The following is a 25,422-nucleotide window of genomic DNA, read 5'->3' as shown; positions in this document are numbered from 1 at the left end:
TGTATGTTGTATTTTTGTATTATGTCCTACTCTACTCCTCTCCTTGGATCTTGTACCTATAAACAGTATTCTGGTAATAGCATCTTCTGTCTGGGATCACATCAATATTGAGTGTCCTCCTTGCCTGTGACCTGCTGCGGGGTAAATAGTATGACAGACGGTGCAACTGATCGCCAAGCGGTGTTGCTTGACACCGCCGTTATGATTGCCACACTGTGGATTCGTCTATAGAGGCTCCTAACATGTGATTCCAAGGAAAACCATGCAACAGTATGGAGTATCAAACCCCTATTTTTGAGCGGTGCAAACCGCTCCTATAAGTGGCTGTGCGTGTGTCCGTAGCCTTTTTCCTCAGCGTTTTGCTGTAGTAAAATGTGTGTGCGTAGCATCATGTTTGTCTAGTGATGTCATATGTCGTATGTCTGTAGCCTTTTTCCTCAGCGTTTTGCCATAGCAAAACGTGTGTGTGTCCGTAGCTGTGCATGTGTCCGTAGCCTTTTTCCTCAGCGTTTTGCCATAGTAAAATGTGTGTGTGTAGCATCATGTTTGTCTAGTGATGTCATATGTCGTATGTCTGTAGCCTTTTTCCTCAGCGCTTTGCCATAGACAAATGTGTGTGTGTAGCATAGCCTGTACATCCTAGACTTAAATCTTAGTCTGAAGATGTTATGCAAGCACGACCACCACTCACTTCACATTGGGTGTGATTTTTATTCTAATTCTGGCCGTGGAGGAACTTCCTCGCTGGTCGGGTTGAATTGTCAAAGTCAGCAAATAATTGAACCATGTCTGCTCATGCTGCATCTGGGCATCTGGTTGGATCATTGCGTGGGCATAATCATTAAAGTGTGTGCAAATGTAATACAACTACAAGGTGGTACACTAAGATCAACCTGTGGGCCAGGACCCCCAGAGGGTCCCCAAGGATTTGGGGAGAGATCCTCAGATGACAGTAAAGTGACAATTTATTCAACAAGCATAATTTATGGACGTTTAAGATGTTTTTAACACCCCCAAAAATTAAATTACTGCTGAAAAAAGATCATTACTGCCTATTTTGGGGGGTCGCAGTTGAGAACCCCTGCCCTAAACCACTTCTGAATAGTCTCTGTGTACTACAACTGTAATATATACAGTTGTACCCCCTCCAACTGTATGTTCCCCATTTTCAACTGTTTTTACTTTATTTGTGACACTGGCTTTGGCAATGTAAACGTATGTTTTCTCATGCCAATAAAGCTCCTTTGAATTGAATTGAATTGACTGTGAAAAGGGTCCACTGTTGGGCGCTGTCCACGGTGCTGAAATAGAAAGCTCAATAATTTGTATGTCCTCTCAGTCTCTCTAGAGTCTAGACTCTAGACTATAGGAGATCATTTCTGTGACTGCTGTGCTGCTGAATGGTTCATTGTCTCAATGAGAGTAATAGCCACTCATCATCAGGGAGAGGTTATAGCCGCATGCAGTGCACTCGTGACTGCCCTGTTCCACTTATCCGCCACTATACCGTTATGAACCACATTATCGCACATGTAAAGGATGTCGTGACGATAGCGTCGCTCTCTCTGCACGGTCCTGCTTCACACCGTCGGCGGCCTCTTTAAAAGGGGCCTGGTCACGACCGAACCTACGTCACGGGGACGCTCTGTGTACGTCCGACGCTCAGTCGTCCGATCACGGTTTTACCTCGCACAACCGCACAGGAGATTCCTTCTGGTTTGAACAGACATAGAACAGGGGCTCGGCCTTGCTGTGTCCACCCAGCACACTATTAGGAGCGACATTCCTCTACACACAGCCTCACCGCAGAGTCCTCCAGCAGCATCCGTTCACATCCCAACCGGAGAGTAACCATGTCTGTAGCGGGATTCAAGAAGCAATTCCACAAAGCCTCACAGGTAAGGAAGAGAAACTCTTTGGGATGGGAGAGCTGGGGAAAACTAGAGAAAAAAGACGAATGAGGTAATGATTTGATACGTGGATAATTTGCATAAATTATGTCGCAACCCTACGGTGGTGCGCACTGGCAACGTGCTCTCTGTTACCTGCTGTGAAGCGATGATGAGCTCCATTGGTGAAACCGCGGGTTGCTTGGAAATTGGCACAGAATCTATGTCTGTCTGTCCAGGGCTTATACCGATGCTGAAGTGTTTTTGAGCAGAGAGAGAACTGGATACTATAGGGTGATCGTTATGTGCTGACACGTGAAAATGTGAGAGGCTATGATGATGATGATTTTGAGGTGTCGTGCATAAAACTCCCCTACCCTTCAGATGACATTCGTCATGCACATTGCATACACAGTATTCGCAGCACCGTTTAATCGCGACTAGCTATATTGGATGTCCCTTTAGCATGGGATGTTACATAACAGTTCAGACTCAGAGCATTAATCCTACTTTAACCTACCGTAACAGATGACCTCGCCGCCCTTTGAATGCTCGACACGCGCATCTTTCACGGTCTGCTTAGACTGGTAGAAGAACTACATGTTATTGTTGCCTCCGAGCTGAATGTGAATCATCAGTGTTTCTGAAATGCTATGCAGGGGTAATCAATCAATTCAAGGTGACCGAGATTGATTACCGTATGTTATGCCACAGGAGAAATGTTCTGGGCACAGCCGTTTCTTTTTTAATGTGCATTTAGCTATAATAGGCTGCTCTACCTCGCTACATTTGGCTACTCATATTCAATGTTCAGATTAAGAGGTCATCAGATATAGCTTCTATATCTGCTATTTTTGGCTAAGGTTCTCAGAATATGGACGCTAGCGTTCAAGTTGTTAATATGAAAAGGATTGGAAGATTTGGAGGACCCCCTGTAGTAACTCTGAGGACCCCTAGGGGTCCCAGACCCCCTGTTGAAGACCCCTGGATTATAGAGTAAGAGGACACATCCCCCTGTTTTTATATCCTCCAGCAAACAATGTAGTCCACTTGCCAGAATCTGAACCCTGGCATATTGAGTACAGCAAGGTTTTATGTTAGAAATGTTGAGTAAGGGTGCCCATCATGTAGAAACTGCCGGATGCTAACTTGCATATGTTGAGCAATTTTCATAATTTGCATAAATCGCTTTATTTCGCATAATCCCCTATAGTAATGGATAATATGTCAAAAACTGATTGGCCGGTTTGAACAATATTGGAGTGGTTTTGGGGGTTATTGAGGATGCTGAATCCATTTCTGACATTTTCTAAATTCAAAATGGCCGTTTTAAACCGGAAATGGCCATATACCAACTTAAATTGGGAGGATTTTGATACTTTGTTGTGGCCATTTCCGGTTTAAAACTAAATTTTGAATTTAGAAAATGTCAGAAATGGATTCAGCATCCTCAATAACCCCCAAAACCACTCCAATATTGTTCAAATCGGCCAATCAGTTTTTGACATATTATCCATTATTATAGGGGAATATGCTAATTAAAGCTAATTATGCAAATTATGAAAATTGCTCAACATATGCAAGTTAGCATCCGGCAGTTTCTACATGCTGGGGACCCTTACTCAACATTTCTAACATAAAACCTTGCTGTACTCAATATGTCCGGGTTCACAATGGGGCTCTATGGGCTGGCAAGTAGACTAATGAGCTTCTGCCTGCTCTCTAAAGCCCCTTTTCCACTGACATGGCCCAAGACCACACCACTCCACACTGCCCACTTGTGCCAGGTTTTCCACTACAAGGTAGAGTGGTGTGAAAGTGGTACTAAACGTGGTACTAAAAAGTATCTAATCTAGAGTAGGTCTGAGCTAGGCCAAACAGGGCCAAACGCTTCATAATGACTGACTTTTCATTTAGAGCACCACAGGATATAGTTGTAATACATGATAATAGATTCTATTATTGTTATAGTTATCATAGTAATACATTAATACTTTATAGTGTATTATAATCACAGTTATAATCCATTATAGTGTATTATAATTTAGGATAGTTGTAATACAAATTGATATTGTATTATAAGCACAGTTAAAAGGGTCAATTAGTTTCTTACCGATAGGGGTACTTTTGTGTAATGGAAAATGTAAATATTTTTATGTGGTGCGGTGTAGTGTGGTGCTAAAGCTGCAGTTGAAAAGGGGCTTAATATAAACGTTTAGATTTGTATTGTATTCTGTAGGCTCTCACAAGCTGCCTTAAGTCCTGTAGCACACTGCTTCTCAACCTGTGGGTCGGGGGCCCACTGGTGGGACGTGAGAATATTGCAAGTGGGCCCCCAAACAATTGGCAAAAACTACGATTTTAATCATAAAATAACATTATTGCTGAAAAATTAATGTAAAAAAAGGCATGATATTTATGTATTTCATTTTGGTAGGCCTACAGACAATAATAACTTGATCCAAGTCTGAACACGATTGATTGATCGTTAGAATAAACTGCTCTGAAAGTGCATCCACGCGGCCCACTCATCTGACCACTTGTTAGGTGGTCAGATGGGTGGGCCATAAACGCCTTCCAGATTCACAAATAGGCCCTGATCCAGAAAAGGTTGAGAAGCACTGCTCTAGCACACTTAGTCAGGCATGTAGATGTTTAACATGCTCATCTCAAGGGCTTTGATTTGTATGCTGTGCCTGAAAGATGTGGAGGGGTGTGTGTGTGTGTGGGGGGGTCCATTTCGGATGGTAGCTGTGTGTGACAAGCTCAAACGGACAAGTCAGCTCACCATGGCCTGCATGCAGAAGGCCTCTAGCTGGGCTGACTCACAGTGCTGTCAATCTGGACCGTATCTTTGACAACCAGCCTCTGCTGCTTGCTTTTTGGCTTTCTCTTTTTCTCACATTACTGTACGTTTCCATTTCCCTCTGTCTCTGTCTCTGTCTCTCTCTCTCTCTCTCTGTGTGTGTGTGTGTGTGTGTGTGTGTGTGTGTGTGTGTGTGTGTGTGTGTGTGTGTGTGTGTGTGTGTGTGTGTGTGTGTGTGTGTGTGTGTGTGTGTGTGTCTCTCTCTCCTTCTCGCTCTCCCTTTCTCCTCACATTACCTTTCCATTTTCTTCATCTCTCTGACTCTCTCTCTCTCTTTCTCTCTCTCTCTCTCTGTCTGTCTTGCTATCTCTCTCTTCAGCAGTCACTCATTATTTATCTAAAGAGCCCTGCCTCTAAATGACGTTAGTCAACTGCCCCGGCCTGTGTGTATCTGTGTTCGTTTCCAGGAGAGTTCAGTGTGACAGAGGAGGATACATGGAGTGAATCACCACACTAATAATAGCCAGGAATCGACTGAATGTCAACTACTGCACCGGGTTCAAACACCGGTGGCATTCATTTAATGGAGCGGCTGAACAGTGAAGGGCCACCAATTTGTGGAGACAAGTGTTGGTTTACACAGAAGGGAATGTAACGTGAAAGAGAACCTTATATACAAGTAAAACACCATAATGGCGAGTGGCGACCGTAGGGGCATGATGAAAAGTTATCAAATAATGTGCTTTTCTTTAATAAAGTGATATGAGGTCAATGAGGAGGCATTTATAAACCAAATTATTAAATTCAATTTATTAGAGTAACTGTCTGCAAAGCATGTACTGTATATCGCCACTGTTGGGCAGAAACCTTGTATCTCCAAGTTCCAAAATAGGATGTTCTTTTGTAAATTAAAGCCCTAATTCATCATACAGGAGTGTTGCATAAAAGTAGTGAAAATAACCAATCTACAAGCACACAACGCCTCGCATGTGTGCTTGTAGATCGGCTATTTTCACTACTTTGACTCGCTTTTAAAATAATAATAAAAAAGGAACAGTTTTGGACTTACAAAGGTTTCCACCCGACAACGACGATATGTTGATGATCATGCAGGTCTTCATTAGGCTAAAGCACATTATGTGCACACCTCTAATATACTGTCATCAATACAGATTTATGAATGAATCAAGGGAGTCAGATTGCCAATAGTTTAATCTCATGTCTGGGTCAATTATTTAAGGAACTCTCAGGATGTTGTGGCCTGTATTGATGTATGTTGGGTGCCCGGGATGATGTATCTATTGTCAACTAGGCTACCTGAGGAGGATGAGTCGATATGTACAGACTGAGCACAGGGGGACGTTTTGTCTCCCATCACTTGTAAACAGCCAACTGACTACAAACACTGCAGGTATCCTACTAGCCTGATCATAGGGTACTAGGGTAGTAAACCAGTTATAACTTGTAAACAGCCTCATGACTACAAACACTGACAGTATCCTCATCACAGGGTAGGACATCAGTTAAACACTAAGTTAAACATACAGGGATGCCATCCTAAATGCACACGATATCTGGTCACATACTGTAAGTCACCTGATGATCCTATTCAACCATACAACCTACAAATAGGTGACTGTATATCTGCCTCTTTGGATACATTCTTACTTCTCAGGTGTCAGTTTGTTTGGTAACCATCATATACCGTATATACATCACGGTCATGTCACCATGACTCAGCCATAACCATATAAGGAGTTCCCAAAGCAGCTACGGACAAATATGGAGTGTGCTGTCTAACCTCATGTGTCGTCATGGCATAAGGCACAAACAAATCAGACAGCTCCATATATTGGTGACATTGGCAAGCGAGCTCCAGAGCCACAGATCCGACCGCTATGCCCATAAATGGTCATGTGCATAAATGGGACCAACCGACTTCAAACTCGGCATGCACAGCAGCAAGGACTCCAGAGAGTGTGGGGCCCGCTGCCAAGTTGTTCGGATATTAGTTGTCGAGAACCGCCAATCGAACCATATATGGGCATATACTGATGATATCAAGGATCTCCATATATGGGCATAAAAGGGACAAGGACTGACAGATATCTCCATATATGGGCATAAGGCCTGGACCATCTCCTCTTCCCTCCCCTCCCCTCCCCTCCCCTCCCCTCCCCTCCCCTCCCCTCCCCTCCCCTCCCCCAGCGCTCTATCTTTGCCCCCCTCCTTTTTTCCACTACTTTCTGCTAACCCTATTGGCCTATTCTCACTGAATCTTCCTAATTTCCTCAGTAACTACCTCCACCTGCTGCTGTATGAGTTTGGCATCTGTTTGAGACAGATACCGCTATCTCCATTTCCCTGCGTGACAGCGAGTCAGGTCAATATCACTTATTCAGTCTGGGTTTTATGAAGCAGAACTCTGTCATAAAAAGGACCATATCTAAGCAGTGAGAGGTTTTATAGGAAAAATAAACTAAATTGACTTTTTAATTGCCACGCGGACGTTTCGTGCAAGATGCCTTTCTTCAGCAGCCAGTTTCATGAGTCATCTTATTATTGAGGTTTTATAGGACTCTCTCTCTCTCTCTCTCTCACACACACACACACACACACACACACACACACACACACACACACACACACACACACACATTTAGACTCAAATTCAATCTTGACTCACTCAGTCACTCACCTGCACATTAGCAAACTATCTCCCCTTCTCCCTTCTCACAGACACTGACATGCTCTATTACCCAGTAATTTAGAACACACATGCACATGCAATCTCGTGTCTTGTCCGGTGTGCATGTGCAAATAACAAATGTGCCATTTATTACACACATACTTGTACTGTACCAGTAAGACTCCCTAATCGGGAGATAAGCGACCGTAGGTCACTTATCTCCACAAATAGGGCAAACATTTTTTATTCCATAAACTTCCTGATCCATGTTGATGACATGAGTGTAGACATACTGTGTAGTGATTTTCGGGCCAAAACTGTAGGAGCAGTGGCCAAAAATGTGTTTTAAAAATCGGCCTGTAGGTGGCGCTAGAAGAGGGCCATGTGAGAAATGAGGGGTGGGCTGTCCGCGTTGCCTTGGCGGATGAATAGGTACTGGCCCCGGCTCTCCCGGACGCTCCTAGCCTGAGTTACGGCATTTTATGTGAGCTGCAGTGGCAGGGGGTCCTCCACTGGGGGCGCCACCACTTTTGCATCCGTTCTGGAGCACCAGGAGTGGGTGGTCCCCAGGAATTCCCCGTGAGCAGCTCCGTTGGGGTGGTCATTTGGTCATTTTTGCACATTTGGTATTTTTTTTACACCTGGGGGTCCCCCAGGGACCTGGGGGTCCCTGGAACTCCGGGGGTCCTTGGAGGTTGTAGTTTGGCAGGCAAGGAGTTTGTGTGGAAATTTTGGCATGGATCGGGCCAACGGTGGCCGAGATATGAGCAGGCCAAAAGTGTGACGTGTGAGGTGTGACTGACTGACGGACGCACGGACACCTCGAGCAGCTTTCTGTAGTAAGATGCGACCTACGGTCGCAATAATGCAGACCTGCACTCTTCTGTCTGGCCCTTGTCCAGCCCATCTATCACTGTTAGGTATTTCACTTGTATTGCATTACACATTCACTTCTCACTTTTCTCATACAGTCCAGTCCATCACTGGGCAATTTACAGAAAACACCTCAAGGACATTGGATCTCAGCGTGGTCTCTTAATAACATGGTGCCATATTTAAAGCAGGGAAAAGGCACAGGGCATGAAGGGTAAAACCCAGGAGCTTCACCGGAAATTACTTTTTCAACCAGCCAACCAGGCCATTGCATGTGACCATGAAGTCATTTTCTGCATAATACCTCCAGTCATAAATCACAATTATAACTAGAACTGCACTCAACTTGTGCCAACTTGCGTCTTGCGCACAAGTAGGCCTACTTGTGTGCTAACAGAGCGTGCCATGAGGTGCGCTCACCACCACTGGCATCACCAGGAATGCTGGTCCCTCATTGGCTGTTAATGATGTCATTGCCAGAAATGCTGGTCCCTGATTGGGCTACGGGCTTAAACAAACACAGACACCGACATACGTACATACACAGCCGAACGCAGTACTTGCGTGCTCTGCAGGCGCAAGTAATTATAATGATCCGTTTTCTTAATAAGGCCATTGGCCTTGACTGCGATTTTTCTTTTCTCCAGTCATATCTTAAGAGCACTGACTGTATAATATAACCAGGCAGATTTCCCCCCCCCAGATGCAGTGGCTTTTGTCTGGTATTTGTTTTTAGTGGTGAAAGCTATTACGAAATCAGTCCACTCCACTTTGCCCTAAGCATGCAGGAGCTATGATGAGTCAAAGGAGCCTCTCTTGAACAGATGGAGAGATGTACAAATAGTTCTCAACACACAGCAGAAGAGACAGAACAGGCGTGTGTGCGTGCGTGCGTGCGTGCGTGCGTGCGTGCGTGCGTGCGTGCGTGCGTGCGCGGGTGAGAGACGTGCGTGCGTGCGCGGGTGAGAGACGTGCGTGCATGTGTGTGTCCACACATCCACACAAACATTTGTAAACATTTTGAACTGATAGTATCTGGAATCTTATCCACTACAATAACAATAGCCTGTAATTTGGGGCCACATTTCAGTCACTTACATCTTACTATGCTTTACTATAGTATATGGTATATGCTATATTCAAGCATTAAAACCACCACTTTTTTGTTGTTGTTGGGATGGTCTTGTCCTTTCTTACCCCAACCATGAGATGATGACTAAGGAGGAAATCTGAAGGACGCTGTAGATAATAGATCAGAGCAAGTCATTAGACTATAGCTTGCACAGTCCTTCTCAATCTAATTAAGGCACCCTGCCAGCAGGAACCTATAAATGTTCTGTTAAAAAAACGTACTGTTGTGGAGGGCGAGGAAAGATAAGTGTGTCAGAATGAACACCAGGTTGCTCAGCCATTTAGAGCACAGACCATACAGGAATTGTATGCTTGCATGTCTTTTTTTCTCTGCCCTTGGGTTCCTGTCTCTAAACTGACCTAACTGAAAACATAAGGTATAAATGCCAGTTTTACAGTTGGTCTAGTTGTGCTTGTTAAATTTCAGAGAGGGAAACAAGAGTTGGCCTGCCTCATTGCTGCAGGCAAGTCTGAAGCCCATGTCTGTTCAAGTTGTCTGTAATGTTTTTTTGCTAACAGTATGCCATGAGCTCTATACAGACATCACACATAGATCCTTTTGTCAATATTAATTACTGTATAGCAGTTGTATATCGGTGTTGGATGATATTTGACTGGTTGACTGCCATTGGCATATCTACAAATACATTGACTTTCACCCAGTGATTTAAAGTAACTAAGTAAATGTACTTAGGTACAATTTTGAGGTATTTGTACTTTACTTGAGTATTTCCAATTTCCTATACTTATACTTCTACTCCACTACATCTCAGAGCCAAATATTGTACTTTTACTCCGCTACATTTATTTAAAAACTATAGTTACTTTGTAGATTGATTATTATTACAAAACATACATACACTAACCACTTCAACCCTATATACATCTACAAGCTCACAATGCGTAGCAATGCAACACATTGTGAGCTAATTAAACAAAATAAAGAATAAATAAAAAGTACTTTTACCAAAGGCCAAATTGATATTTTAAACATTGGAATCTGCCCTGAATTTCCATATCGGTGCATCCCTAGTATATATCATGTACTTAAGCCTTATCAGTTGACCTGGCAAGTAGTACGTTTGATTATATTTTACCTTGCAGATATTTTGCAAAATATTGCACATTTCATTTTTGATTTCCTTTTTGATATGTTTGATATGCTGAGTGATACGTCTATTGTCCTACTACCCTGTCCCAAGGTGCTATGTGTGAGTTTTTGTCCCTGTTCTGCCTGTGTCGACTTGTTCTTTTTTACCAGACCTGTGTTGTGCACGTCCCTGTACCAGTGTCACCAAAGTCTGTTCTGTATCCCTACTGTACAATTACTACAATTGGAATTACTAGTTGTTTATTGGATTGGCTTTTAGGAATCTCAGTGGCAGCTTCAATACTGTAAATCCCCCTTGTGTTGTTCTAGTATTAGTATAGACTATTTATATTTTACAAGTGCTCGGGGGAACTGATATTAGGTGAAGGGAGGCTTAAGTACAGTAATGTCAACAATGTTGAACTTTGCCTCGGGTGCCTTGCTATGTTTTTTCCACTTAATTTCTGTTTCATAATTGATTAAGGCCTCTGCTGTGTGTCCTTGCCTGTTCGTGTGTGTGCGTGCGTGTGTGCGTGCGCATGTGTGTGTGTGCGTGTGTGTGTGTGTGTGTGTGTGTGTGTGTGTGTGTGTGTGTGTGTGTGTGTGTGTGTGTGTGTGTGTGTGTGTGTGTGTGCGCGCGCGTGTGTGTGTGTGCGTGTGCGCGTGTGTGCGTGTGCGTGTGTGCTCGTGTGCATGTGTGTGTGTGTGTGTGTGTGTGTGTGTGTGCGTGTGCGTGTGTGTGCGTGTGCGTGTGCGTGTGCGTGTGCGTGTGCGTGTGCGTGTGCGTGTGTGTGTGTGCTTTAGCCACTTGGCTGCAGATGATTATTGAATTGAATATGCAGTTGTGTTCGAAGGCAGATGAGTGAGAAATAATAATTTGACTCACTCAGCAGAGAATTAAATGAATCTTTATAAGCTATAAAAAACAGCCATTTATCATTATAATGACGATTTGAAGGTAATCGAGAGAACACCCTAGAACGCTACAATTGTCCTTGACTCTGTGTAATGACACCCCCCCCCCCCCCCAATTATGACTGCAGACTCACCACCCATTTTCCGCCCCTTCATACTGAATCTGGGTGTTTGTGCCCAATTATTGTAGCAGGACTGCTTCAATAACTTCAATTTGAATTACATAATTGCACACGTGCTACAGTAGGTCTACAGTATGTAAGCAACACTGAAACCTTGCGATCCACAATGATATGTCCCCATTCAGAAGAATGATGGTTTTGTACAGCAAATCGTATTCATCAGATGGGTTTTACTGTTACAGTATGTTGTGTAGTCAAACAAAGCTATATGTTGTTCCAATTGTTCAGATGGGCCTGTTATAGAGCCACCAAGAGGCAAATATTTTCATTTTTTGATTTTTGATTTTTTTACTCCTACAGATTTTATCCAAATATCACACAAATCGGTACACAGTATCTCTATAGTCATTAAACAAAATGGGTCTTTCATATTTTTCATATTCCATCCTGATTGGCTAAGATTGACTTCCAAAGTTTGCTATTTCTGTGAAATAGCACGCACACTCCCATTAGGCAGGGGAAGAAATGTAACTTGGAATTTTTCAAATCAGCCTATATATGGCGCTATAACTGCATGATACTTTGCCCTGCATTTTTCACATGTGCTTTTTATAGCGCCAACAGGAGACCGCCTTATGTAAAACCTGTTTTTTTTTTTTTTTTTTCAGATTTAATCCAAATTTCTTCTGTACTTATTATGTCTTTAGTCATGCGATCAAGACAGATCTGATTTTGTCATATTCCATCCTGATTGGCGCAACATTGAACCTACCTGACCTGACGGAGACTTTTTCTAGTTCTACATTATTTTTGTTGTTTGCTAATTCTGTGTTAAAGCACTCACTCCCCCACCTTGGACCATTACAGTGTACTGGAGGATCCCTACTGGGAGCGGAGATAAGCTCCCAGTAGCGCGTGCCCATGCATGTGAACTCCCCCGACAACCAGGCAATTTCAACTTATTAGTGTGAACTGTGTGAAGTGTCACTTGTTTGTGATTTGAATATTCAGTGTTGTTGGGACATTGATGTGAGATTCTTGTATGGCAATCAATTGGCTGCAAGTGCAGAGAAACGCACTCCAAAAACACACAATGCTGCACAATGGCAGGGCAATGAGCTAGTAAACAGAACGACAACACTGTGCCTCAATGATAGCTGCCAGGCGGACACACACACACACACACACACACACACACACACACACACACACACACACACACACACACACACACACACACACACACACACACACACACACACACACACACGCACGCACGTTTATTTGTTATCTTTTATACAGACTCAGAGGTCAATGGACTACAGACAGTATCATTCAGAATGTACCAGCGCCAACGAAAATACCTTTAGTGCTTATCATGAATGGATGAAATTTCCAGTATGATAAGACGAAGGACAGTTTGTGAGTGTAGTGATAAAGCTGATTGTAGCTTGAGGTGTGAGATAGTTCATATTCATATTCATATTCATATTCATATTCATATTCTCATCCTCTCTCTCTCTCTCTCTCTCTCTCTCTCTCTCTCTCTCTCTCTCTCTCTCTCTCTCTCTCTCTCTCTCTCTCTCTCTCTCTCTCCCCCCGCCCCCCCAAACATTTCCTGTTTTCCTGTTTTCATTATTACGTAGTATATCTATGAATACAGTATGCTTGCACAGGAGACTAGAAGCATGTATGTGTGTGTGTGTGTGTGTGTATGTCCTTCCATGCATACAGTATACCGTATATATATGTGTGAGTGCTTGCCTGCATGCTTGTATGATTAAGTGAAAGCAGTGTGTGAGCCTATGGGGGAGCAGCGCAGGGGCACGCAGGGGCCCCTGTATGTGGCTGATGCCTGCAGGGCTTTAGGGCAGCAGATTGTGTGAGGGTGACTCATCCAGCCATGGCTTGATGCCTGTTAGTCCTACTGCAGTGCAGAGCACAACAGATCCAGTTGGCAGATAAGAGAGTGAGAGTGAGATGGAGGTGTGGGGGAAAGAGAGGCTAAAGGAGAGACAGATGGGGCAGAGTGAGAGAATGAGAGAGGGAGAGAGAAAACCGGGCACAAAGAGAGACATGGATAAGTAAGAGAGCAACGTAAAGGAACAAAATGTCAAACTGAAACCTTGCGATTTTGTTCGAAAACACACAACCATTGCTAATGTATTGTAGCACCCACAGTACTTTGAACCCCTAAAACGAGAGACATGTTTAAACCCTGGTTTGTGGTGAAAAAGAATGGGAAACATAGGTGAAGAAGACCTTGGAGGTTAAGAGCAGATAGAAACGCACCAGTCATCACTGGACAGATAGTCGATACTAACCCTACAGTAGATGGATGGACATCAGACAGGTGCATGGACATTGGATAGTGATACACAATCCAGTCCTGTTGGAACCCTAGCATCCCTATCCTGGGGGGTACATTTGCAGAAAATATCAGATCATTCCAGGCGTTTCCAGCTTCACGAGAATTCATTTGAACCTGAATCTGTGCATGGAGGATTAAATGATGCTTGTTAAGCAACTCCAGGCTTGATAATAATGCATTGATCGTTCATTTGAATTAGCTGTGTGGAGGGAGATTTAGTACGAGTTTTAATTCCTGCTTACAAATACTAACCTTCCAAATAACCAGTAAGACTCCACAGATCCATGTTGATGACATGACTTTAGAGATACTGTGTACCGCTTTGCGTGATTTTAGGCCAAAATCTGTAGGAGCAGATAAAAAAAAATGTGTTTTGCAAAAATCTGCCTGATGGTGGCGCTAGAAGAGGGCCATGTGAGAAATCAGGGGTGGAGGTTGTGATTTGCCATCCAAGGAGGGTGTGTGCAAAGTTTGGCATCAATAGGGCAAATGGTGCCAGAGATAAGTGTAGGGGCAAAAGTGTGACGTGACGGACAGATGGAGGGACTGACTGACGGACGGAGGGACAGCTCAGGAGTCCCCCTGCAACATGGGTCCTTAGCCTGAAAACGTTGAAGACCCCGATAGAGGGTTTGGCACACCTCTATTTGCCAGACCCATGAAATGGGTAGGCCTACATAAGCAAATGTCTGTCCGGGTTTTCTATATAAAGGGTATATATGATGATGACATGATGATGACATGCCTACAAAAGGCATGATGTCATAAATGATGATGACAGACAGGGGGTCTGGCACAACCAGGTTGACCTGGTCTATTTACTTGTGATGAGGGAGAAATAAATGCCAGTCTTAACTTTGCTGTATTGATTTGCAGTGTAAACACTGTTACCTTGAGAATGGATGAAGGTGAATGGTGGCAGTTCACTCACTTATCATCTGGAGAGAGAAGCAGAGCGTTTTAAGGTGGATTTGACACCTGAAAGTTAAAGTAAAAAGAAATCCTGTGGATCTCATGATCCACATGGGAATGGCATGGCTTCATGTGGATCTTGGACTCCATCTGCCCAGCCTGTGATGTCGGTATTCTATGACGTATATGGCTAGTGTGGCTACACATTTGGGCAAGGTTTCAGCCTGTTCCAAGCCATTGTTATTATAGATGTATTTATTATATCTTTGGCCTTTAATGCCTATATTGAAATGGGGTGAGCAAAGATGGCAGCAAAGATCGTCGGGATCAGGATTTTAACCCGCGACACACTGTCAGGCATTGCAGCCTAGGGTGCCCGGACCAGCACGCCAGTGGCCTGGCCCTTGTTATTATAGTTTTGACCTTTTCACTAGTTTTACTTTTTTTTTGTTTTGATTTCATTATCTTATCTTACAATAAATACACAAAATCTCAAACTGTGTGTGTGTGCGCATTAGGGGTGCAACGGTTGGTGCCATGGCATTGGTCCGAAATGTCATTGTTCTTACATCCCGTCAGAATCTGGTGATGTTAAACTCACTCAGTGCCAATGACGTCTCATGACGTCTTTTTTCTTTTGGCCCTGGGTGCCAATGACGTCTTTGACGTCTTTTGTGTTTTTTGTATAAAAATAAAAAAAACAAACATATATATATATATATATTTTTAAAGATGTCAAAATGACCTGAGATCAGAGAGATGCTTTTCTCTGTTTGTGTGTTGGCTCCCTCGTTTAGCTGATTGAGAAAATGTGTGTTCATTCTAGTGGATGGACACTTTTGAGCGGTGGTTACACCGTCTCCTATACGTGGCCGTGTGTGTATGCGTGCGTGTGTGTGTGTGTGTGTGTGCGTGTGTGTCTGTATGTAGCCTGCAGGCCTGCAGTACCTTTTATGACCACACATGTTAAGGGAGGGGCGCTGTTGTTCAGGCCAGGCCAGACCAGGCACACACACACACACACACACACGCACGCACACACACACAGGGGGGAAGGGGGGGGGGGGGGGGGGGGGGGGTAAACCACCGCTCAGTTCACACGGGTGTGATTTTTTTTTATTCAAACAGCTATATCTCTGGAACCATTTGTCTGATTGACAAAATTATTTTTGCCACTGAATCACAACAACTGTGTCTGTTTCTGTGGGAATATATATAAAAAATAAAAATAAATAAACATTTTTTTCATTGCATAGTAAAGAAAAACATACAAAATCCTGGCACATCTACCTTGGAGCCATTTTGGCCCTTGGCATTAACCTGGTGAAAAATACTATGCCTAAACCTAAACCTAACCCGAACCCTAACCTCAGTAAATCTATGCCTAAACCTACAGTAACCCAAACCCTAACCCTAACCTCAGTAGAACTATGCCTAAACCTAACCCTAAAACTAAATTCAGACTAATGAGATGTAGACTAATGAGATTTGTTTTTGGCTCACGGTTTTGGTTCGGTTTCGGTACAGTAAAAATTGGAGAAAAAAAATGCCCATATATGTCTTTATAGTGATGACATCAGGGATGTCCATATATGGGCATAAAAGGGACAAGAACATTTAGAGATCTCCATCCTATATTAAAATTGGCTACTGGGAGGAAGACCACAGCCATGTCACTCAGACATAACCATATGATATGCCCATATATAGGCATATATGGAGATTCGGTTGTCTTGTACAGCAACAGATCCGTCCGCTATGCCCATATGGTAATGTGCATACAGTATAGCAGTGGTTCTCAACCTGTGGGTCGTGTGAGCATATGTAGATCTGCTATTTTCACAATAGAATCGTGTTATACAAAATGTAATGCCTCAAATCTTAGTGCTCGTCAGGGTGAAAATATGATTATTTTGGGGTTCACAGCCTGTAAAGGTTGAGAACCACTGTACTATGGGACCGACTGACTTCAAACATGGTGCACAGTTGGCAAGGGCTGGAGGGAGTGCGGTGCCCGCCACCGAGTCGATCAGATTGGCGGTTGTCCAGCAGACAGACAGACAGACAGACAGACAGACAGACAGACAGACAGACAGACAGACAGACAGACAGACAGATACAGACTACAGAGTTCTCCATATATGAGGATAAAAGGGACACAGACAGAACTGCTGCTTTAATGATCCAGTTATTGAGTTTGGTTCAGTACTTGTAGTGCTCTGTCAGGTAGGCTACACACTGGAGCTGCACAGTACAGTGACAGTCTGCACTGAGCAGCTCCACTCAAGCAATTGCAGGTTAACCGGTTTGGTCAATAATATTTGCTGATGGAGACAAACATTTTCTCCATCCAGACTGTCTGCTTTCCAAGTCACAAGCTCATTCCTTTAACCTCTACGCTACTGCTGCCACTGAACACGTTTACTGCAGTGCAGCAAGCGTGCCAAATTGTTGTATCAAAGGGCCATTCCACTCGTTATAATACCTGCCTGTCCTGTGGATTTATTCACCCAATTATTTTCCAGTCGTTTGCTTCCCCTCGGGGGGAAAAGCTCCATATTTTTAGTTACTGTATTTGGGTCCATTTTACTGAAACGTTTCCATTAGGCCAGAGACTTCTCCCTGGGGCCCCATGTCGTCCCCTGCTGGAGTATTAAGAATACATTTAAAAAAATATGAATTTTGGTCAGCCACCCAACAAGCACATGGCCATATGTTTTGCTCACATCTATCATGCTGGTGACAGAGGACTAATTTCTTATCCTGCGAGTTTTCAAAAGGACAAATAATGCCGGGGCAGCTTTCCGGCAACTTTAGTAAGGCAGAAGTGACAGTTTGCTGGTACAAAATAGCTACTCGCCTCATTCCTTAATGGACTACTGTGCAGCCTCCAGCTGTCCTTCTCCAGAGAACTGCAGTTGACTTTACCTGACATGATCCCTCATCCCTACTAAGAGCCCATTACAATGACGGTCATGGGACCCATGACTCCTTAACACATAGAGTAACATGACAGACTTGACATGAATTGTACTGAGCTGTTAACTGTACTACTTGGATGAATTGGACTGCAAGGAGGAGAGGAGATTATGCCTTTATTGATAGGACAGACTGTAGACTGACAGGAAATGGAGAGAGAGTGACACACAGCAAAGGTTGTTGCGATCATACATCAGAGCCTATGTGGTATGCGCCTGGAACGCTAGGCCAGCAGGTACTAGGCCAGCGGGTGCCCCATCATTCTCTTAACAGTGCCCCAAAACTACACACCATGAAGCCCAATATGCTATTTCACTTCTTATTGTGAACACTAAACATGTAATAGTATAGATGCAATTCTCATTCCACTTTGACATTCCAGTCAAAACTTTGTTGTTGGCTATTCCCATTTACATTGACATTGACATTGTTCATTGGGTAATTATTACATGCAAAATACTATGTACAATGAGCATTGTGGGTGCACAAAATATAGGGGGCACACGTCAGTCCGACGTCTCATCACTCCGAACACATACTGTCAATTCCATCACACGAATGCATATTGTGAACACAATGATCACAAACATATACATTCTAAAACTGCTAAGGGTTCCTGTGCACTGTTTCTTCATTGTAGAAATGGAGCAAGAAGCAGGTGTCAACAGAGGATGGGTTGGCAGGGAGGAGAGAATGCATGCCCAATAGAGACAAGTACAACTTGACTGTATTGTTTATCCCCAGAGGGGTGATTGGGTGTGCAGCACTGGGGAAAATAAGTATAATACAATAAAAAGTGTATGTATAAATATAATTCAGTTGGTTACTTACCATATGCAAAACACATTTTGCCATATTTGGAAGGTTTGATATGGACATCCTGTATTACAATACCTTTAAATATTGTGTTGTAGTAGGCCTTTATCTCTTCTAGTTGCTAAAATATGCAATACAAGTGAAGCTGCTTTTGTGAATGTAAAATGACAGCTGTACAACGTCGACACTAGACACTGCACACATGACATTGTGGCAGGACTGGAGCAATGGAGCATATAGACACTGACATAAACATTGTCACATCTGGACAGTGACAACAAGTTATTATTAGCCATAGAGAGCAGGGGATAATTGTACTGAGGTTCACTGCTGTGTCCAGAGGTAAACATCATTCAGAGGTTAATGACAGACTGGCTGTCATGCCTGTGCTTAATGTGTTTACAGACCGTTGGTTAATGTTAGTACTGAAACATGAATGTCATGTCAATCATGCTCATGTGCTCAAGTTCAGCTTTTCTGAGGTTCCTTGCTTGTTCCTTCCTTGTTACAGAAGACTGACACATTTCAACATGATCATTCGTCTACTTCACAGAGAAAGGGGACATGTGTTTGCTGTGCTGAGGTGAAAATGAATGACTACATTCATTCATGTACCTATGAATGAATTAACATGGTTTGTCATCTGTCTCTGAGCGTGGAAAGGAAATATTGGTGCGGTTGTCTGCTGCTGTCTCTTCCCTCTGTTCCAAATACTGATGCCTTCTAAAGAAGCTTCTGGTGGCAGATCGATATTCACCGTACCCATACTGTATGTTTACCATCTCCTTCCCTCTTAGTTATATCCCTGATTATCTCTCTCCTTAAATCTTCTCTGTCATCCCCCTATATCCCCCTTTTTTCCCTCCCTTGTCCTCCCAGCCTCTCTTTCTCTCAAATGCTGTATCTCTCCCAGCGTCAGTATTGAGGACATCACTGATGTTTTATTCAGGACTAGTGGATTATATATTCTGAGCACCAGACACTGCAGCAAACACAAGCTCCAGAACAGAACATACGTAGCTGCCTAATGCACCTTCATTAATGAGAAAACAGGTTATTAGTTGTACTCTATGATTGTACTACGTATATGATTAGTCAATCTTTCTTCCAAGATATGCAATATTGAAATAGTGAAAAATCGCGAATAAGTAATGAGGCAGCATTGACGTCTGGACACACACATTTATTCTCTGGGGCAAAAGGGGCCTTGCTTGCCTGCCTCACGGAGACTTCCTGATTCTATTGGTGAATTGTTATGTCTCTCAGTGAGCCAGACACCCGTCCATTCCCTCCTTCCCTCTTCAGACAGTCTGTGCAAGACGCATTTTAAGGCCCAACTCAATGTCCACCCTATGAACCCGTTCTCACTGACTTGAATTAATGCCAGCTGCGTGTTCAGCATACTGTAAATCCATGAGTGCAAGAGGGTGCAAGGGCAGGAAGTGTAATAAATATGAAGAATGGGCTAGCACTGTATGACATTGTGTTACCCTGACAACAACAGTTCTTGCTATCGACCAAAGAGATAAAGTGAGGCTCATATTCAATATATAATTTCATTAATTGGAGTTTGGCCTGTTTATACTGTAAGATTCGATAAGCTAAACTTTTATTGATCCCCAGAGGGAACAGGTGTTACAGCAGCAACAACACTGAGAATGAAACACAAAGACATACGGGTAAAGAGTCAAAAACCAAAACCAAGATAAATATCTACACATATCTACAGTACAGATATCTACAGATATCTACACTGTATCTCTGAATCACTAAATGAGTGAAATAACATAATAGTCTATTCTTAGAGATGTACAGTGAATAGATGAATGAATCGCTTGCTATACATCTATAGCCAATCGTCAGTGAGTGTTTGAATGAATATTTATGAATCTATCTATGAATACATTAATGAATATATGCCTTGGCAGTCTGTCAAAACAGTAAGTCAAAACTGTTTCATATCAACATACCAAATGTTGATATGAAACGTTAACTGTAAAAACTATAAATATTGAGCTTGAGAAACTGCATGGCCTATTTGTGCAGCTTCAGAAATTAGTACAAATGAATGATGAGGCTGCATCGAAACACAGATATTTGTACTTCTTCTTGTGGGGCATAGAAATATGTGCAAGGTAATAACAAGGCTACATCATAAAACTGTGTTAAATGTAATCACACACACAGGGCATGCAGCACTGGTAGCTAATTGGTTATCCCTGCTTCCATTTTGGCTAGAGACCCGTGTCATGTGTCACCACCCATGTTTGCCTTAAATTTCTTGTCTCTCAATGTCCTGACTAGATAAAGAAAGAAATGCCTAAAAATGATCTTGAGCTAAAATCGTGTGCACAGAGTCACACCGCTGTGCGCGCACACAGACTTCTGATTGAGGGACATTGAGGTCACAGCATTATCACAAAATCCTATTAGAGCCCCACCATAATTCCATCACACCCCTCCCACAGTCTATGTCATTGCCTTTTCCTGCTCTCAGTGTGGATAAAATAGGGTGCAATAAACGCCATGAATTTCAATGGTGGGCTTGCTTATTATCTGCCAGGCACTCCACTGTGATCTACAGTATTAGCGTATTTGCCCAGGGTCAAGGGTCGTTCCCTGAACAGCGCTAGGTCATGAACCCAGTGAGGGTGATGGGGAGGTCAAATCCATAGATGAGGGTCTATATTCATCTATCAAGTTCTTGATGGCAATATTGCCGTGACATGTACGTAACATTTGTGATTTAAATTCTGATCAATCCTCATTAAAAGACCATTCACACTGAGCACTATAACAATATTGTTCACCATTGTATTTGATATACTTAGTTGCTGTGAACTCTGCCATTCACTTAGAACAATCTTTTTTTTTTTTTTTTTTTATATGTTTTGGGGCTTTTATGCCTTTATTGATAGGACCGTAGACTGACAGGAAATGGGGAGAGAGATGGGGAGTGACACCCAGCAAAGGTAGTCGGGATTGGGAATCGAACCAACGACACGCTGTCAGGCTACACTGAGCCTGATATGGTATGCGCTGTTGGGAAATTAATTCCCTCGAGAAGTAATCATTTTCCAGAAGAATCAGTTTTCCCCAAGAATTTAACCACGGTCCACAGTACACAAGGAAGAGACAGCACACCAATAAGTCAGTTTTAAGTAATTGTATTGACAGAATCCAATAATCCATCAGTATTCTTCTTCTGCATAATAGACAGTGACAAGGTTTTTATATGATGAAGACAATAGGATGGTATGATGTCATATAGTGCCAAGTGTCCTTATTCGATATACACTGCTCAAAAAAATAAAGGGAACACCCAAAAAACCCAACATAGACCTGCCAGTCCATGTGTTCTCTGGCAAATGTAAATCGGGCTGCACGGTGTTGGGCTGTGAGCACAGGCCCCACTTGTCGACGTCGGGCCCTCATACCACCATCATGGAGTCTGTTTCTCACAGTTTGAGCAGAAACATTCACATTAGTGGCCTGCTGAAAGTCGTTTTGTAGGGCTCTGGCAGTGCTCCTCCTGTTCCTCCTTGCACAAAGGACCAGATAGCGGTCCTGCGGCTGGGTTGTTGTCCTCCTAAGGCCCCCTCCACGTCTCCTGGTGTACTGGCCTGTCTCCTGGTATCGCCTCCATGCTCTGGACACTGTGCTGGGAGACACAGCAAACCTTCTTGCCACAGTGCGCATTGATGTGCCATCCTGGATGAGCAGCACTACCTGAGCAACTTCTGTGGGTTGCAGATACCGCCTCATGCTACCTCTAGTGGTCAAGGCACTGGCAAAATCCAAAACTAACCAAAAATCTGCCAGAAAGGATGAGGACAGGCAAATGGTCTGTGGCCACCACCTGCAAAACCATTCCTTTTTTAGGGGTTGTCTTGCAAATTGCCTCATTTTCACCTGTTGTCTTTTCCATTTGCACTACAGCAGATGAAACTGATTCATAATCAGTGTTGCTTCCTAACTGGCCAGGTTGATATCCCAAAAGTGTGATTGACTTGGAGTTACATTGCAATGATTATGCGTTCCCTTTATTTTTTTGAGCAGTGTAGTTGTCTCCATGTCAGCCTGTGACATGGCCTTCATCAGTGTATAGAACATGCTGTAATAATCAGAGTTGTCGACGTGATGGTGTAATCTTGTTGTTGACGGCTCCTGCAGTCCCAAAACAGACCAAGGGTAAAGATTGTTTACTTGACCAGTGAAATGTCAGACACTTGTACAGTGTCAAGGTAGCAGATTTAAGATGTTTTAATAACATTGCTAGAACAAACAGGTTTTATTTTGGAACTCGCAGAGTGGCAACAAACACGATTAAAAGATCATCTGTTCTGTACTTTGACCATTATACACAATTGGTACACAAATCAATACTAATTATTAACCAAAAACTATTAACTAAAAACTTAAACTATTAACCAAAAACTTAAACTATTAACCAAAAACGTTTCCATCTTGCGCCTGGACCGTTAGGCCAGCGGGCGCCCCAGAACGATTTCTTTAACTCTATTTGTATAGATATAGTTAAAATGCTCAGTGTGTACAGCCCTTAACCCTGCTAATTACAATATCAGATATAATGATATAGCTCAATATCATAGCAGAAAGAGGGAGAAATTAATGTTGGTGATCTGGGAACTGCATATGATTCTTTCTATGGTGGCACTTGTAACCTTCTTTAAACAAATAGCTAAATAATATCTAATCTAACATACTGTACAGTGTACACACATCCAATTCCCCAGCTGACTTTGACATCTGTTATGAATAAGGGAAAATTCACAACAAAAAGAGGGAGTCAACACACAAGCTCAAATGTTTAACTGATTATTTATTAATTAACTTAAATGAAATAAGGCAAAAGCCAACATAAATGATTGTGAGGTGTGAGCAAGTCAGTAGTCAGTGGTGTCTGCGGTGTATGCATGAGTGTAGTGTGCTGTGTGGGTGTTGTATCAAAGTATGCAAAAGGCCAACAGAACAAAAGGCTAAGGCCCAAATCCAGGCCAGGAGGCTCCCAGAGCACAACCTGTTCCTTGGGAGGAGAGAGAGAGAGTGAGCACTGGGCAGGAGGCCTCCCTTTATAGTCCCCAGACCACACCCCCCCTCAGGTGTAACTAGTGAGCCTGACGGCCTGCCCCACCCAGCTCTGTCACTGAGGCCGGCGCCTGGCCTACAGTGCAGTAGAGAGGAAAAGAGAGGGGCAGGGCCGTCACACATCTATAGAACATGTTTGAAGTATAAGGGGAGGAGAAGAGGGGATTGTTAGACTGGTGACAGAAACAGGATGAGAACAAGAAGTGTGAAGGACAAGATGAAGGAATGAAAATGTTTGAGGTGGAAGATAACACGTGTAGGAAAGGAGGATGCACTGCAGGGACAGGTGGGTGGTGAGAACGGTGGCTGCCCATTAGTCTGACGGCCCATTACATGTTCGGTTATAGTGTACGGTTAGGCTTAGTTATAATGATCTATGATCAGATCTATGGTTCTTGGGAACAATGGGCCGTCAGACTAATGGCATGGTGCTGTGAGAACAGCAGAGGAAGGATACTGAGAGACAAAGAGGGATGGAAGAGGAGGAAGTTTGGTGTGAGAGGAGAAGAGAGCTGTATGGGGCAGCTGTCTCATAATGGCTGGCTAGTCTAAGGCCTAATTAGCTTGTCAGCATAGATAAGTGCAAAGATGAGGGCTTGATCACTGGCAAAGATACAAACCACCAACTGAGAGGGCTTTCTGTGTGTCATTGTGCATGTGCATGCATGTGTTTCAATTAAGCTTTTATTATGCCATAATGCACCCATGCAAAGCGATGTGTGCATGCGTGTGTGTCCGTGTGCGTGTCCAATAATGTCTGTGGGGGGGGGGGGGGGGGGGGGGGGTGAGAGTCCTTTGGAAATCAGTGTCACTACAGTAAAGGCATCACATGACTCATCTGTTTTTTACTGCACTAGAACAGTGCCCGTTGGTCACCACCAGCCTACTCAGGAACCATGCAGATAGAGAATGCATGCCCCACCCTGTTATGTAATACCTGTTTTACCTGTTGTGCCCATATATGGAGATCTCTGTATCTGTCTGTCTGCTCATGTCCCTTTTATGGCCATATATATGTAGATCTCTATATCTGTCTGTCCTTGTCCCTTTTATGCCCATTGCCCATACTATATATGGAGATCCCTGATGTTATCAGTATGGCCATTTATGGTTATGCCCATTATTATGGGCCAACGGCTCTGGAGAGTCCTTGTACAGTGTCAAAGATGTGTGGAGAATGTGTGAAGAGTGCAAACTGACTGTATGTGGAAAGTGGACTGATTCAGTAATCAAATGGCAGGTGTGGGAATTTGCCAAATCAAGCGTAGGCTGGAGTTGCCATGGCAATCCATTAGCTAATTTGGGACATGGCCAGAGTAGACTATATGGCAGTTGTGGACACCGCACCGGTGTCGTCTGCGACGTGTGTGCCGAGTTTGAAGTCGGTCAGTCGAACGGTTCTCGAGATACATGAATTATAGGTGTACGTTACGTACAGAGATTCCCTGTATTTATTGTGAGGTTTAAATTGTAAGATGTGCGATACGAGGTATACTAAATACTCCAGGGGCCAATGCCTGTGTATGTGCATATTAAATAATGCTTTTGAGCATGCACAAGTGTGTGAGTTTAGATACTTGCATATGCCTTATGTGTTTGCATGTTTATTAGAAACAATATTCAGCCAGAGATCAGCCACTCAGTAAGTCAGTCAGTCAGCCAGCCATTCTCCTCAGATATACAGCCACCCAGACAGACAGACAGACAGACACATCAGCAT

The 25,422-nt window shown here is 43.3% G+C and overlaps 1 protein-coding gene across 1 annotated transcript in view; it reads left to right on the top strand.

Annotated features, from left to right (window-relative positions):
* Positions 1 to 1,853: 1,853 nt before the first annotated feature.
* The window catches only part of sh3gl2a (SH3 domain containing GRB2 like 2a, endophilin A1), a gene marked incomplete at both ends in the record, with an annotated part of 76,345 nt that continues 52,776 nt past the window's right edge, over positions 1,854 to 25,422 (top strand). The window contains one exon of the mRNA XM_080722083.1: positions 1,854 to 1,898. Coding sequence (XP_080578209.1) covers positions 1,854 to 1,898 — 45 coding nt within the window. The remainder of the gene's footprint in view (positions 1,899 to 25,422) is intronic.

This window comes from Nannobrachium achirus (genome assembly GCF_963921795.1).
Source record: "Nannobrachium achirus genome assembly, chromosome: 3".
Taxonomy (NCBI): domain Eukaryota; kingdom Metazoa; phylum Chordata; class Actinopteri; order Myctophiformes; family Myctophidae; genus Nannobrachium; species Nannobrachium achirus.
This window is presented reverse-complemented; position numbering and strand designations above follow the sequence as displayed.